At 38.1% G+C, this 16,319-nt stretch overlaps 1 protein-coding gene and 1 pseudogene across 7 annotated transcripts in view; one reads left to right on the top strand and one right to left on the bottom strand.

Moving 5' to 3' along the window:
• The window catches only part of COMMD10 (COMM domain containing 10), a 233,015-nt gene that overhangs the window by 126,200 nt on the left and 90,496 nt on the right, over nt 1–16,319 (top strand). For 2 of the 7 annotated variants that reach the window (XR_004430124.1, XR_004430126.1), the window contains 2 exons: nt 300–3,077; nt 3,377–5,063. The exons of 3 other annotated variants lie outside the window; for them this stretch is intronic. Coding sequence is in view for 1 of the 4 variants with exons in the window: in XM_033181488.1 (XP_033037379.1) it covers nt 300–320 (21 nt within the window). In the remaining 3 variants the exon portion in view is untranslated. Of the gene's footprint in view, nt 1–299; nt 3,078–3,376; nt 5,064–16,319 lie in introns of those variants that run through there. 2 more of the 7 variants (XR_004430125.1, XM_033181488.1) reach the window with 2 other exon arrangements.
• On the bottom strand, nt 2,281–2,378 carry LOC117066210 (annotated as a pseudogene).

Genomic DNA, 16,319 nt, shown 5'->3' with positions numbered 1-16,319 from the left:
ATTTGTTGGTTCAACTGCAACCCTGTTTCTCACCCCACAGTCAAACTTTTTAAACAAATTGTTTATTTTCATTGTCTTTAGCCCATTCCAATACAGCTTCTGCTCCCATAACCCAAACTGCTTTTGTAAATTTTTTTCACTTCCCTACTTAGCATTTAACAGCTTTCCCATTACCTTCTGATAGTCTCATATCCCTAACATTATATTTACACAATTCTCTCTCTCCTTTCTAGCTATAAGCACTTTTCTCATTTCATGAAATATGGTTAATATTCTCTTCCTTCTCTGGGTTTTTTCAGGTTCTGTCCTTTAACTGGTGAACACTCTGCCTTCCTCAACTCCTCCCACCTAACTGTTCACTCACCAGATGTTGTCTTCTGAAGGAGGTTTACCGTGACCTGAGCTGGCTGAGTTCTCCTACTTTATACGTTCTCTTCACAGCACCTGTCACATTTGTAATAATGTATTTATCATTCTCCCTGTTCCTTTTAATGTTGGCTTCTAGAGAGTAGAGATCACACTGGTTATAGGACTGGATACCTGAAGGGAGCTCAGGAAATATTTGTTGAAGAAATGACTGAATAAATTAACAACTGTAGCTTTTCCCCATTCAGTGCATCAGTTGTGTCCTTGGCCTTATGAGAGTGTCTTTTCCTTAGCAGCATAATGAATTTTAAGTGGATAAAAACTATTAGTGATTCCACTAGAGTTACTAAGCACCGTAGCCAGTAATGCATCATAGGTGCACAACTATATACTTTGCCTTTATTGTCCTCTCCTTTTTGCTTTAAAAATAACTATAAATATGTAATAATTTCAAATATTAGGAAGCTGAGTATTTTGTTTCTTATGGCACTTTTAATCAAATCTCATTATTTATTGACTACTACTCGCTGTATATCCTAAAGTGTAAAAAAAAAATGAGTCAAGTTTCTAAAAACCAAAACAAAACACTTTAAAAACAGTATAGGAATACATGTGTTCAAAAGAGACCCCAGAAAGTCTGTTTTCTTCCTGAATATATTAGACCCTTTTCAGCTCCTAATGCTGTAGAATAAATGAAATGTTATGAAACTTAGGAACTATCTGAAAGCTAAATATTTAGCTAAAATGTATGATAAATTAATGAATATACAAAGGAATAGATAGCAGTGGCAGTGTATTTGTTTTGTAAATTTTATTTACATGCAAAATCATTGTATATGCATTTAAATATAATTGAATACTATACATATGTATAGCGATTGCTGCCATATTTGATGGATTGGTAAATAGTATTAGAATTAATTTTTGAAGAAATTTTAGTGTAAAGATATTGATGTAAAAAAAGCAACCTATCTATTTATGGCTGTAACAAGGAAGAGTGATTTGGACTGCTGCTACAAAGTAGATTAAATGATCTCTAAATTTCTTTATGTGTTAACATTCTCTAAATTACTTCATATATTAATATTTACATATAATATATTTATAGTATATTCTAATTTAAATATCCAACAGAAATTTGGAAGTGAATATAGTTTGTATTTAACTGAGTTGAGAAAGCGTAGTATAATAATTACATTCTTTTTTTTAACCAAACATTTTTATAAATAAAATTGCTGGATTCCACATATTTACACTTAAATAACTATGTTGTAAACAGTGTTTTAAAAAATACTTTCTTTATATCTCACACTTTATTTTATTTAAGTTATTATTATAGCCATGTGTCTTGGGTAGAATTCTGAGAGAATAATAAGGGGCTTTACCTTGTAATCACAGAAGCAGTTCGGTAATATAGGAACCAAGTGACAGCTTTTCTTTTTCAAGTATATAGATTCAGATCTGGACAGGAATCTTTAGGGGTGACCTAAAACATCATTATGTCAGTTTACAGCAGAAGGCTTACTCTGTTAGTTTCCAGTAACTATAATGGAAACTAACCTAGATGAACATTGGTACCTACTTTGCAGTTAGTGACTGATTTTATTTGACCAATTAGCACTCATGAGGGAGAAGAAAATAAGTTGTCCATGACCTGTCATGATCCACTCCTAAGGGACAAGCTTTGATTACCTCTTAGGTTTGTTGTTTTTGCCTTATCAAGTCCACTTGACTTCAAGTATGTTCTACAGGCAGAATACACTGGGGGTGGCGGGCGTGGAATTTTTTTTTGCTCTAATTAGAGCCAATAAGGTTGATTTAAGTAATCAGCTTTTGCCTCTGTTCTACCAGCAATTATGTGATATTAGGAATATCTTTCTTGTGTTTCTTTTTAATAGTTTTTATTTTATTTTTTAAAAAATGGAACACTTAATGAATTTGTGCAGGGGCCATGCTAATCTTACCTGTACCTTTCCAATTTTAGTATATATGCTACTGAAGTAAGTGAGCACATGGTTTTTCCCTTCCTTTTCCCTCCCCTCCCCTCCCCTCCCCTCCCCTCCCCTCCCCTCTCCTCCTCTCTCCTCTCCTCCCCTCTCCTCTCCTTTTCTTTCTGACAAGGTCTGGCTCTATCATCCTCCAGGTTGGAGTGCAGTGGCACAATCTCGGCTCAACTTCCACCTCTCCTCAAGCAATCCTCCCACCTCAGCCTCCTGGGTAGGTGAGACTACATCTGTGCACCACCACACTTGACTAATCTTTGTATTTTTTTGTAGAGAGGGGATTTCTCCATGTTGCCCAGGCTAGTTGTGAACTCTTGAGCTCAAGCAATTCACCCACCTTGGCCTTCCAAAGTTCTGGGATTATAGGCATGAGCCACTGCACCCAGCCCATGTGTTTGTTATTAATGAAGATTGTGCTATCAGTCACATAATATCATTGTGAAAACAACATTTGCCACATAATTCCTTAAACAGTGTTTTACAAGAATACAAATTTTACTGATGCCTCATTGTATGTTAGGGTTTATTCTGAGTGCCTTAGGTTCTGCCTCCCTCTGTGGGAGCCAACGTGGAACAGATAGTTCCTCTCATAACTCCTGTGACAGCTAGAGGTTGGGGCATATGACCTCCTGTGACAGCTGGAGTTTCCATCAAGCAGTTGGAAATCTCTGCATGAGACTTCACATCTAGGAAAAGTGATGCAAAGAAGTAGGGACAGGCCAGGCGCGGTGGCTCAAGCCTGTAATCCCAGCACTTTGGGAGGCCGAGACGGGCGGATCATGAGGTCAGGAGATCGAGACCATCCTGGCTAACACGGTGAAACCCCATCTCTACTAAAAAATACAAAAACTAGCCGGGCGAGGTGGTGGGCGCCTGTAGTCCCAGCTACTCGGGAGGCTGAGGCAGGAGAATGGTGTGAACCCGGCAGGCGGAGCTTGCAGTGAGCTGAGATCCGGCCACTGCACTCCAGCCCGGGAAACAGAGCGAGACTCCGTCTCAAAAAGAAGTAGGGACAGTTTAGACTTTATTCTTCTAGTGGTTTCCAATTCCTGGGCTCAAGCAGTCCTCCCACCTCAGCCTCCAGTGGCTAGAGCAGCATCCAGTGTCTCATACCAGTGGAGATACTGGTTCCAGCGGTGGTGGTGGTGCCATATTCTCAGCAGAGGCTTCCTAGGCTGTCTTTGTTTCCGGCATGATTTTGGTTGCAGTTCTGGCTTCCTAACCTTCTTTAGTGCCATCTTCTTTCCCATGTCTGTTCTTCAGCTTCGTCATTTTGTGTGACATCTGAATTCTTTCCTGCTTAACTTAACCAGAAATCACTTCCATTCTTTGTGACCAACAACTGGACTAGTACAATTCTCTTGGAAAAAGCTAGGATCTTAATCCCTAGCTGTTTGGAAATATGTTACTACTTTTTTATAGCCACAGCTGCCAAAACCCTAAATTTCAGTTAACACTGTAAAGGGAATTTAAGAAAGAGGAAATAAAAGTTTACATCATTTAAGTTATGGCATCAGAAGAAAACAGTAGTGAAAATCTAATGAACAGTGTTATCTTCAAGAAATTGTTCATATATTTTAGCAAGATGAAAACAACTTAAAGCATGTTTTTATTTGTTACTGTTTATTAATATTATCTTTATTATGAGAGGAAATAATTTGTGCTAGGCATGTACTCCTGACCTTCTGAAAAACATCCCTTGATTTTTCTTTGAAGAATCTTTCCCTTTCCTGCTGTTAGAGTAAGGCTATTTCCACCAACTCAGAGATGATGTATGTGACCTATGCCTAGGCAGTCAGCACGCTTTATCTCCTTCAACACAGTGATTGGTTGAGATTGGATGAGTATATATCAGGATACCTCCACTGAACGATAGCTGTTGCAGCTTCAAGCACCACAGCCTCACACATCACATGGAGCTGAGAAGACCAAGATATCAGAAAGTAGAACTGAGAGGATGGAGGGAGAGAAACTGAGTCCTGGTGGTATATTTTGAGGCCTAAATATATACCTACTAGAAAATGTTATGAAACTTTTATAATTAGGAACTGTTTGAAAGTTAAATATGCAGCTAAAATATATGATTAATATATGGAGGGACAGATAATAGTGACAGTGTATTTATGTTGTGGAATTCTATTTATATACAAAATAATTTTATGTGCATTTAAATACAACTAAGTCGTACACATATGTACAGAAATTGCTACCATAGTTTATAGTTTGATAAATACCCAGCTATTTCTAAAATGATTTCCAATCCTACAGTTTCAGTTACATGACCCATTACACTGCCTTTTTGCCTACGCCAGTTTGGGTTAGATTTTCTGTCATTGGCAACCAAGGGTTCTCTGTTTCTTTGGAATATAAATGCTAAATCATCTTGAGTTGGAATCGTAAAGTATTGATACCATATTTTGAGGAATACCTCTTATTTATATTTTAGTTACATATAACTTTTGTACCTGAAATATTATTGACAAGGAAAGTAACTAATAACTTTAAGCTGAAATACTAATCCTGAAAGATAAGAATGAAAACTCAGACCTTAAGTTCTATAAAACTTTGAGATAGCTACATGTTTACTTTCAGGATAATTTAAATTGATAGAGTACAAGTTGGGAAACAAACACTTTAAGTGAATATTTAAGTCATGTAAAATATGTATTTTTAAAAGTCAAACATATTACCAAATTTGCTAGAACTAAATATTCTATTTATAATAAGCACTTTGCTACATTTTACACCCCGTTGCCTTATATAACTCTCTACAGTTTTGACATTATAATATTGTGATTTTTCTGTCAAACGTGAGTGAAAATACGAGTTTATGGATGACAGAAGCAGGCTATTTCCAGATTTTGGTATATATTCTAAGTAGGCAAATATTTTATCAATACTTTCTTTAACTTTCCCAACACCATTCATAAATGCCTGTATTTAGCATTTACTTGTCATTCCTGATCTGAAATTGAAATTTTCTTCATTTTCCTTCTTGCTTGTACCATATCTGTGGGTGTTGAAATGGGTAAAGAAAAGAAATTCCAAAAGCACTGCCTAGAAAACACGACCTCAAGAGTCTTCTAAGTGAGGGCTCTTTTGAGTGCTGGCACCAGAGACCTAACACAGATTAACGTAATCAAATATAGGAAACTGATTGGCTCAAACAGCTACATTGAAACAAGCCTCAGCCATGGCAGAATCCAGGGGTTCCAGCACCACACAGTTTTGTTTCTGCATTCTTCGGTTTTGCTTTCCTCTGTGTTGGCTTTATTCTCTGACAGGGCTTCTCCATGGACTGCCTATGTGCACATGTGTATCGTTCTTACAGTTCTGCAGTTCAAGTAAGTATGGCCGACTGTTGTTTTCCCCAATGGTGATTAGTAATTTGCAGGGGGAAAAATGTACTGGGCCTGCTTGGTTCTCATGACTACTAGGGTTTGTGTAAGGAAGGCCACATGATTGATGGGTCTCTCAGTATCACACTGAATGGCGTAGTGGTATTTCTGAAAAAGAAAAGATGCACTCAGACAAGTACAGATGTCTTCTTAAGTAGGGCTTAAGTTTCCCATTGAAAGTGCTCTCCTTCCTTTTGTTTCACTGCCTAATATACCGTAATTGAATTCAGTTGGGTTCACTTGCCTTCTTTTTTAGATGAAAACACTACTTCTGGCAAGATTGAGTCATTTATATCCAATGTAAATTAGATCAGAATGTTTCTCCTATTATGTAGCTGGGATCACTTTTATTGAAGGATTGAGAATTTTGGCCGTGGGAAGGAAGGTGGGTATTTTGAAGCCTGGCAGTGTAGGAAAGTGGTAGATGGCATGGACTTGAGAAGTTATGTGGACCTAAGTGTGAGTCTTGGGACCCTACCACTTCTAATCTATGTGACCTTAGTCAAGTCACTTAGTTTTTCAAAAGCCCATTTTTTAACCTGTAAAATGAAAATAATAATACCTATCTCATAGAGTAATTATGGAAATTAAATGAAATCAACTAGGTAAAGCATTTATTACAATCCTTAGACATGGTGGGTGTTCCATAATATTATTATGGCGGCTGATATTATTACCACCGGTACTATTAATGATACTAATAAACACTGCCCTTTTGCTACTCCTGTTCCTGATGGTCCCCAGCTAGCTAGAATTAAGAGGTCAAAAGTGTTCTGTTGTTCAACTAATAACACATTAAATAAAATCTCACATTAAATTTTATAAACTAGTCTGGAAGTCTAACTACTGCTCATAACATTAGTTCTGTGGGGAAATTGGTTTAAATTTTTTTCAACTTAAAGTATATTTTTGTAATGTAATGCATTTTTCAATGAGATGTGCCTGTGTGTGTGTTAAAAATCATGTATAGTTGTTCTTGTGAGGGGCAGCCAGTTAAGTAAGTGAGGGTCAGAATCTGTGTAAAAATAAACAGTCAAAGTAGATTCTATCAGAATAAAGTGTATTCGCAGGGGCTGCTAACTGCCGTACAAAGTTGCGTCATGATCTTATGGCTTGCTTAGGGAGTCTGCTCAACTTGGACTAATTAAGCTATGAATAAAATTTCAAGCATTTTCACTTTGTTTTTGTATTCAGATACTTAGCACTTCACTTTAAAAGTCCTGTCATAACTTGTGGCCCTTTAGAGTGGTAGGCTGATTGAGTCAATATTAGGAAATGTTATAATAAGCAAAGAATTCCCCTTAATTTGAGACTGTGCGTTACGAAAACCGATCTCAATGAAAGCTACACAGATATGCCAGGATAAATGTACATAGCCACATAGATGGTGGGCAAGTCAGTCTATTGTCCTTGTTTTTATTAATAACGTACAGTACAGATGAACATTTTAAAAGCTATTCATATTCAGAGAATTTAGAATAATTGATACATATTTGAAAAAGATATTTACCACTTGCCACTGTTATCAAGGAGAATAAGTTTGTGGATAAATAATCTTAGACACACAGAGCTGTAATATTACTTTCTATATTAAAAAACTTGCTCTTGCCAGATCATGGCAGATGGGAGGCAGGACTAGATTGCAGCTCTGGACAGAGCAGCGTGTGGTGGCTTGCATTGTGAATTTTAGCTCCAGATTGACTACAAGAACAAACCAGCAATCCCGGAGGACCCACAGACCCTCTGAAGGAAGCAGACTGCTCCTGCAGGACCCAGGAGACACCCCAAATACTGCAAGTGCCCCAACTGCGGAGGTGGGAAAGGGAGACCCTCTTCTCCCAAACACACACCTCCACTGGAGAAGCTGAAGGTCTTTTTGTGGGAGAAGTTTCTGACCTTAATTCGAGCTGAGTCCATTTGGAGAACTGAACGAAATACAGGGGTGAAGGAAGCAGAAAGGCCTGGAGCTCGCTGGGTCCCCTAGCAAGGCCATTCCTGCCTGACACCACAGGGATCCATCAGGATAATGGCCAGGGGAGCAGGGGATAAAACTCCACAGAGAGAAGGAAATCTCTAGCTGAACTTTGTAACAATTTGAACAGGGTGAGAAGCCTCCTGGCCAGAACTCAGGGGAGGACACAAATCTGGTGTGCACACTCCGCAGGTGAGGGAACCAAGCCCTTTTCTTTTACAGCTGGGAGGCAGATAGCCTGGGGCAAGTTTTCAAGGCTGTCTCGCCCACCACCTCGAAACAGACTTTGGGCTGTTGGGGGGCTCTGTGGGAGTGAGACTGGCCCTTTGGTTTGCATAAGAGCTGGGTGACGCCTGTGACTGCCAGCTTTCCCCCATTTCCCTGACAACCTGCATGACTCAGCAGAGGCATCCATAATCCTCCTAGGTACACAGCTCTAGTGACCTGGGAATCTCACCCCCTTCCCCAACAGCAACCGCAGCAATGACCCACCCAAGGAGAGTCTGAGCTCAGACATACCTAGCCCTGCCCCTCCCCGCCATGGTCCTTCCCTACCCACCCTAGTAGCGGAAGACAAAGGGTATATAATCTTGGGAGTTCTAAGCTCCTGTCTACCGCTGGTCCCGCTCCATACAACTATAGCTGATGGTCTCTGGAAAACGCCACCTCTTGGCAGGAGGTCAACCAGTACTAAAATAGAGCATTAAACCACCAAAGCTAAGAACCCTCATGGAGTCCATTGCAACACCCTACCCCCCAGTCCCCCCTCCCCCGCTACCTCCACTGGAATAGGCGCTGGTATCCACGGAGAAGAGACCCATAGATGGTTCACATCACAGGATGTGATATTGTGCAGACAACCCCCAGTACCAGCCAGGAGCTGGGTAGACTTGCTGGGTGGCTAGACCCAGAAGACAGTAATCACTGCAGTTCGACTCACAGGAAACCACGTCCATAGGAAAATGGAGAGAGTACTACATCGAGGGAACACCCCGTGGGACAAGAGAATCTGAACAACAGCCTTCAGCCCTAGACCATCCCTCTGACAGAGTCTACCTAAATGAGAAGGAAGCAGAAAACCAGCTCTGGTAATATGACAAAACAAGGCTCTTTAACACGCCCCCCCCAAAATCACACTAGTTCACCAGCAATGGATCCAAACCAAGAAGAAATCCCTGGTTTTCCTGAAGAAGAATTCAGGAGGTGAGTTATTTAGGTAATCAGGGAGGCACCAGAGAAAAGTGAAGCCCAATGCAAGGAAATCCAAAATACAATACAAGAAGTGAAGGGAGAAATATTCAAGGAAATAGATACTTTAAAGAAAAAACAATCAAAAATTTTGGAAACTTTGTACAAACTTGTAGAAATGCAAAATGCTCCGGAAAGTCTCAGCAATAGAATTGAACAATTATAAGAAAGAAATTCAGAGCTCAAAGACAAGGTCTTCAAATTAATCCAATCCAACAAAGACAAAGAAAAAAGAAAATATGAACAAAGTTTCCAAAAAGTCTGGGATTACGTTAAACAACCAAACCTAAGAATAATCGGTGTTCCTGAGGAAGAAGATAATTCTGAAAGCTTGGAAAGCATATTTGATGGAATAATCCGGGAAAACTTCCCCAGCCTTGCTAGAAACGTAGACGTCCAAATACAAGAAGCACAAAGAACACCTGGGAAATTCATCACAGAAAGATCGTGACACACTGTCATCAGGTTATCCAAAGTTAAGACGAAAGAAAGAATCTTAAGAGCTGTGTGACAGAAGCACCAGGTAACTAACTTATAAAGGAAACCCTGTCGGATTAACAGCAGATTTCTCAGCAGAAACCCTATAAGCTAGAAGGGATTGGGGCCCTATCTTCAGCCTCCTCACACAAAACAATTAGCCAAGAATTTTATATACAGCGAAACTAAGCATCATATATGAAGGAAAGATAGTCTTTTTCAGAAAAACAAATGCTGAGAGAATTCACATTACCAAGCCACCACTACAAGAATTGCTAAAAAGAGACCTAAATCTGGAAACAAATTCTGGAAACACGTTAAAACAGAACCACTTTAAAGAATAAATCACACAGGACCTATAAAACAAAAATACACATTAAAAAGCAAAAACAAAAAAACAAAGTACGCAGGCAACAAAGAGCACGATGAATGCAATGGTACCTCACATATCAATACTGACATAGAATGTAAATGGCCTAAATGTTCCACCTAAAAGATGCAGAACCACAGAATGGATAAGAACTCTCAACAAACTATCTGCTGCCTTCAGGAGACTCACCTAACACATAAGGACTCACATAAACTGAAAGTAAAGGGGTGGAAAAAGGCATTTCATGCAAATGGACACCAAAAGCAAACGGGAAGCTATTCTTACATCAGACAAAGCAAACTTTAAAGCAACAGCAGTTAACGACACATTATATACTGGTAAAAGGCCTTGTCCAACAGGAAAATATCACAATCCTAAACATATGCACCTAACACTGGAGCTCCCAAATATATAAAACAATTACTAATAGACCTAAGAAATGAGATAGACAGCAACACAATAATAGTGGAGGACTTCAGTACTCCACTGACGGCACTAGACAGGTCATCAAGACAGAAAGTCAACAAAGAAACAATGAATTTAAACTATACCTTGGAACAAATAGACTTAGCAGATACATACGGAACATTTTATCCAACAACCACAGAATATGCATTCTGTTCAACAGTGCATGGAACTTTCTCCAAGATAGACCATATGATTGAGGCCATAAAATGAGCCTTAATAAATTTAAGAAAATTGAAATTATATCAAGCCACTCTCTCAGACCACAGTGAAATAAAACTGGAAATTGACTCCAAAAGGAACCTTAAAAAATGATGCAAATACATGGAAATTAAATAACTTGCTCCTGAATGAGCATTGGGTAAAAACGAAATCAAGATGGAAATTAAGAAATTCTTTGAACTGAATGACAATAATGACATGACCTATCAAAACCTCTGGGATACAGCAAAGGCAGTGCGAAGAGCAAAGTTCATTGCCCTAAATGCCTAAATCAAAAAGACTGAAAGAGCACAAACTAACATTCCAAGGTCACACCTCAAGGAACTAGAGAAACAAGAACAAACCAAACCCCAACTCAGCAAAAGAAAGGAAATAACCAAGATCAGAGCAGAACTAAGTGAAATTGAAACACAAGCAGTACAAAAGGCACATGAAACAAAAAGCTGGTTCTTTGAAAAGATAAATAAAACTGATAGACCATTAGCAAACTTAACCAAGAAAAGAAGAGAGAAAATCCAAATAACCTCACTAAGAAACAAAACAGGAGATATTAACAGCTGACACCCCTGAACTACAAAAGATCATTCAAGGCTATTTTGAACACGTTTATGCACATAAACTAGAAAACCAAGATGAGATGGAGAAATTTCTGGAAAGATACAGCTCTTAGCTGCTTACATCAGGAAGAATTGGATTCCCTGAACAGACCAATAACAGGCAGCGAGATTGAAATGGTAAGTTAAAAAATTACCAACAAAAAAAGTCCAGGACCAGATGGATTCACAGCAGAATTCTACCAGACATTCAAAGAATTGGTACCTATCCTTTTGACACTATTCCACAAGATAAAGAAGGAGCCCTTCCTAATTAATTCTATGAAGCTGGCATCACCCTAATACCAAAACCAGGAAAGGACATAACCAAAAAAGAAAACTACAGACCGATATCCTTGATGAACACAGATGCTAAAATCCTTTACAAAATACCAGCTAACCAAATCCAACAACATTTGAAAAGATAATCCACTATGATCAAGTGGTTTTCATACCAGGGATGCAGGTATGGCTTAACATACACAAGTCAGTAAATGTGATTCACCATGTAAACAGAATTAAAGACAAAAATCACACGATTATCTCCATAAATGCAGAAAAAGCATTCAGCAAAATCCAGCAATTTTACAGTTAAAACTCTCAGCAAAATCAGCATACAAGGGACGTACCATAATATAATAAAAGTCATCTGTGACAAACCCACAGCCCACATAATACTGAATGGGGAAAAGTTGAAAGCATTTCCTCTGAGAACTGGAACAAGACAAGGATATCTACTCTCACCACTCCTTTTCAGTATAGTACTGGGAGTCCTGGCCAGAGCAATCAGACAAGAGAAAGAAATAAAGAGCATCCAAATTGGTAAAGAGGAATTCAGACCATCAGTGTTTGACGATATGATTGTTTACCTTGAAAACCCTAAGAACTCCTCCAGAAAGCTCCTAGAACTGATAAAAGAATTCAGCAAAGTTTCCGGATACAAGATTAATGTACAGAAATCAGTAGGTACTCTATACACCAACAGCGACCAAGCAGAGAATCAAATCAAGAACTCAACCCCTTTTACAATAACAAATAAATAAATAAAATACTTAGGAATATACCTAACCGAGGAGTCAAAGACCTCTACAAGAAAAATTACAAAACACTACTGAAAGAAATCAGGGATGACACAAACAAATGGAAACACATCCCATGCTCATGGTTGGGCAGAATCAATATTGTAGAAATGACCATACTACCAAAAGCAATCTACAGATTCAACAGAATCTCCATCAAAATCCCAGCAGCATTCTTCACAGAATTAGAAAAAACAATTCTAACATTCATATGGAACCAAAACAGAGCCCTCATAGCCAAAGCAAGATTAAACAAAAAGAACAAATCTGGAGGCATCATACTACCTGATTTCAAACTATACTATAAGGCCATAGTCACCAAAACAGCATGGTACTGGTATAAAAATAGGCACACAGACCAATGGAACAGAATAGAGAACCCAGAAATAAACCCAAATACTTACAGCCAACTTATCTTTGACAAAGCAAACAAAAAACATAAAGTGGGGGAAAGGACACCCTTTTAAACAAATGGTGCTGGGATAATTGGCTAGCCACATGTAGCAGAATGAAACTGGATCCTTATCCCTCCCCTTATACAAAAATCAACTCAAGATGGATTAAGGATTTAGACCTGACACTATAAAAATTCTAGAAGATAACATTGGAAAACCCTTCTAAACATTGGCCTAGGCAAGAATTTCATGACCAGGAACCCAGAAGCAAATGCAATAAAAACAAAGATAAACAGCTGGGACCTAATTAAACTAAAGAGCTTTTGCATGGCAAAAGGAACAGTCAGCAGAGTAAACAGACAACCCACAGAGTGGGAGAAAATCTTCACAGTCTACACCTCTGACAAAGGACTAATACCCAGTATCTACAATGAAACTCAAATCAATAAGAAAAAAACAATCCCATCAAAAAGTGGACTAAAGACATGATAGACAACTCTCAAAAGAAGATAAAACAAATGGCCAACAAACATATGCAAAAATGCTCAACATCACTAATGATCAGGGAAATACAAATGAAAACCACAATGCAATACAACCTTACTCCCGCAAGAACAGCCATAATCAGAAAATCAGTGAACAGTAGATGTTGGCGTGGATGCAGTGATCAGGGAACACTTCTACACTGCTGGTGGGAATGTAAGCCAGTACAGCCACTGTGGAAAACAGTGTGGAGATTCCTTAAGAATTAAAAGCAGAATTACCATTTGATCCAGCAGTCCCACTACTGGGTATCTACTCAGAGGAAAAGAAATCATTATTTGAAAAAGACACTTGCACACACACATGTTTATAGCAGCACAATTCACAATTGCAAAGTCATGGAACCAACCCAAATGCCTATCAACCAACGAGTGGATAAAGAAACTGGTATATATATATGTGTGTGTGTGTGTGTGTGTGTGTGTGTGTATGATGGAATACTACTCGGTCATAAAAAGGAATGAATTAACAGCATTTTCAGTGACCTGGATGAGATTGGAGACTATTATTCTAAGTGAAATAACTCAAGAATGGAAAACCAACCATTGTGTGTTCTCACTGTTTTGTGGGTGCTAAACTATGAGGACACAGAGGCATTAGAATGATACAGTGGACTTTGAGGACTTGGGGTGAAGGGGGATGCGGTGAGGGATAAAAGACTACAAATATGCAGTGTATACTGCTTGGGTGATGGGTGTACCAAAATTTCACAAATCTCCACTAAAGAGCTTACTCATGTAACCAAATACCACCTCTACCCCAATAATTTATGGAAAAATAAATATGTTTTTTTAAAAAAAAACCTAATAGCCAAATCTGTTAACTCTGTGATTCTTGCTTTTGTTAATGTAGATTATTATCACATGATATTAAAGAGTCAGGATTATGGAGTTGATGTTTTACTGGTGCTTTTTTTTTTTTTTAAAGGAAAAGAAAAATGTTTATTATTTAAGGCTGTGCGCAGTACATACTTAAATTCAAACATCCCTTTTGCCGTTAGTCACAGAAATACTAAATATATGTATGAATGGCTTTTCACAGTCTATATGATGACTGGAAAAATAGCTAATATAGTATATTCTAAATGTAAATCTTCATCTTTATATATAAAGGACATCATATTACTAATTTTCAAATTTATCAAGAAGACACTGAACAAAACCTTAAAAAAATGGATATTTTAATGTGATGTATGATTTACTAAATTAAGCTTAGGAGCATTGCTATAACTGTATTTCTCTCTTTCAATGTGTGCTTACATACAAATAACAACTTTGTGAGTATTTTCTCCTTACAGATTTTCAGTAATTTATATCAGAAGTATATAATCAAGAAAGTTTAGTGTTTCTGTCACATAAATGTTTTATTTATTCTAAAGTAAACCCTTTTGGCATTTTTTAATGTGGGGTTGCCTTATCAAATTTTGCATAGCCTACATTACAATCATAGAATTTTGAGTTTTGGAAGAGACTGTAAAATTCATTTCATTCATTCAGCATCCATTTGGTAGTAGTGTGCTTTGAAGACTTAGTAAGACATTAACACCTAGGACGACATTTATTACTTTGCACAATGTCATTGTATTAATATTTTACCCAAACAGTACATGAAATTACAGTGCTTTTTTTCTGTTTCTTGCCAAATTATAAGTGGAGTTGAAAACAGAATTATTTTTGGAGATATGATCTTACCCTGTTGCCCACACTGGAATGCAGTGGTGTGATCTTGGCTCACTGCAACCTCCACCTCCTGGGCTCAAGTGATCCATCCACCTCAGCCTCCTGAGTAGCTGGGACTTGAGTGCCACCAGTCCTGGCTAGTTTTTATTTCATTTTATTTTTGTAGAGACAGGTTCTCACTATGTTGCTCAGGCTGGTCTCAAACTGAGCACAAACAATCCATCCGCCTCAGCCTCCCTGCGTGCTGGGATTACAGATGTGAGCCACCGTGCTTGGCCCCAGAATTTTATTTTCTTTGAAATAGAAATTCATGGAAGGATTCTGCCACTTTATTCACCTTTCTGACAGTGCAGTAAAGTGCAGATTAAAGTATAGTTCCCTGTGAAACAGCCAATTACCCTTTGAGTAGAATCACATAAAGAAGTACAGGGAGATCGCGTGACTTGCCTAGGTTATATATTGAGTCAGTAGGAGAAGTAGAAATACTAAGTGCAGATTCACAGGTCAGTGTAGCCCAGAGCTATGGGTACGTCCCTTGTGATTATTACCCGGAAGGCTTGACACCCACTGATGCCCCCTCCTGGCTCCCTCCTCTCACTTACACATATGCGGTCTTGATTATTTTTGATAATTTTTCTACAACATTTATACACACCTCACACATAATTTTTATAGCCTTAAATCAAGTTATACTCAGGAATATACATTGTACCCTTAAGCAGAAAGACCTTAATATTAGTTACAGCTGAAGACAGAGCTTAATTTTTAAGTACATTTTGGCTTTTCCCTTTCTGTATGCCTTTTATAGGTGTTCAGCTGTAGAAGCCAGTCTCTTGACTTCGCCTAATACTATAAAGAATTGCAAACATTGTATTGACATAATTGGTTGTTATGGAAGTCATTTTTAATGGAATGACCAAAACTTATTTATTAAAAAAAATAGACTTTATTTTTTAGAGCAGTGTTAGGTTAACAGTAAAATTGATAGGAAGGTATAGAGATGTCCCATATATTCCTTTCCCCTATGCATGCATAGCCTATCCAATTATCAATATCCCCCATTAGAGTGATATGTTTGTCACAATAGAAGAACCTATGTAATTATCACTGAAGACCCCAGTTAATATTAGGGTTCACTTTTGGTGTCGTACATTTCATGGATTTGGACAAGTGTATAATGACAATTATAGCCACCGTTGTAGTACCGTATAGCGCAATTTCTGCGACACTGAAAATCCTCTGCACTCCTGTTTTGCATTTTCAGAAATGTCATAGAGCTGGGATCATACAGTATGAAGTCTTTTCAGATTTGCTTCTCTCACTTAGTAGTATGCATTTAAGGTTTCTCTGTGTCTTTTCATGCATTGATAGCTCATTTATTTTTAGTACTAAATAATCTCTTGTCTGAAGATACCACAGTTTATTCATTCACCTACTGAAGGACATCTTGATTGCTACCAAGTTTTGCTAAGTATAAATAAAACTGCTGTACCTTCCATGTGCAAATTT

Source organism: Trachypithecus francoisi, unplaced genomic scaffold (assembly GCF_009764315.1).
Source record: "Trachypithecus francoisi isolate TF-2019V2 unplaced genomic scaffold, Tfra_2.0 Lachesis_group2, whole genome shotgun sequence".
Classification (NCBI taxonomy): Eukaryota; Metazoa; Chordata; class Mammalia; order Primates; family Cercopithecidae; genus Trachypithecus; species Trachypithecus francoisi.
Note: the sequence above shows the minus strand (reverse complement) of the source record. Positions and strands in the feature narration are given on the sequence as shown.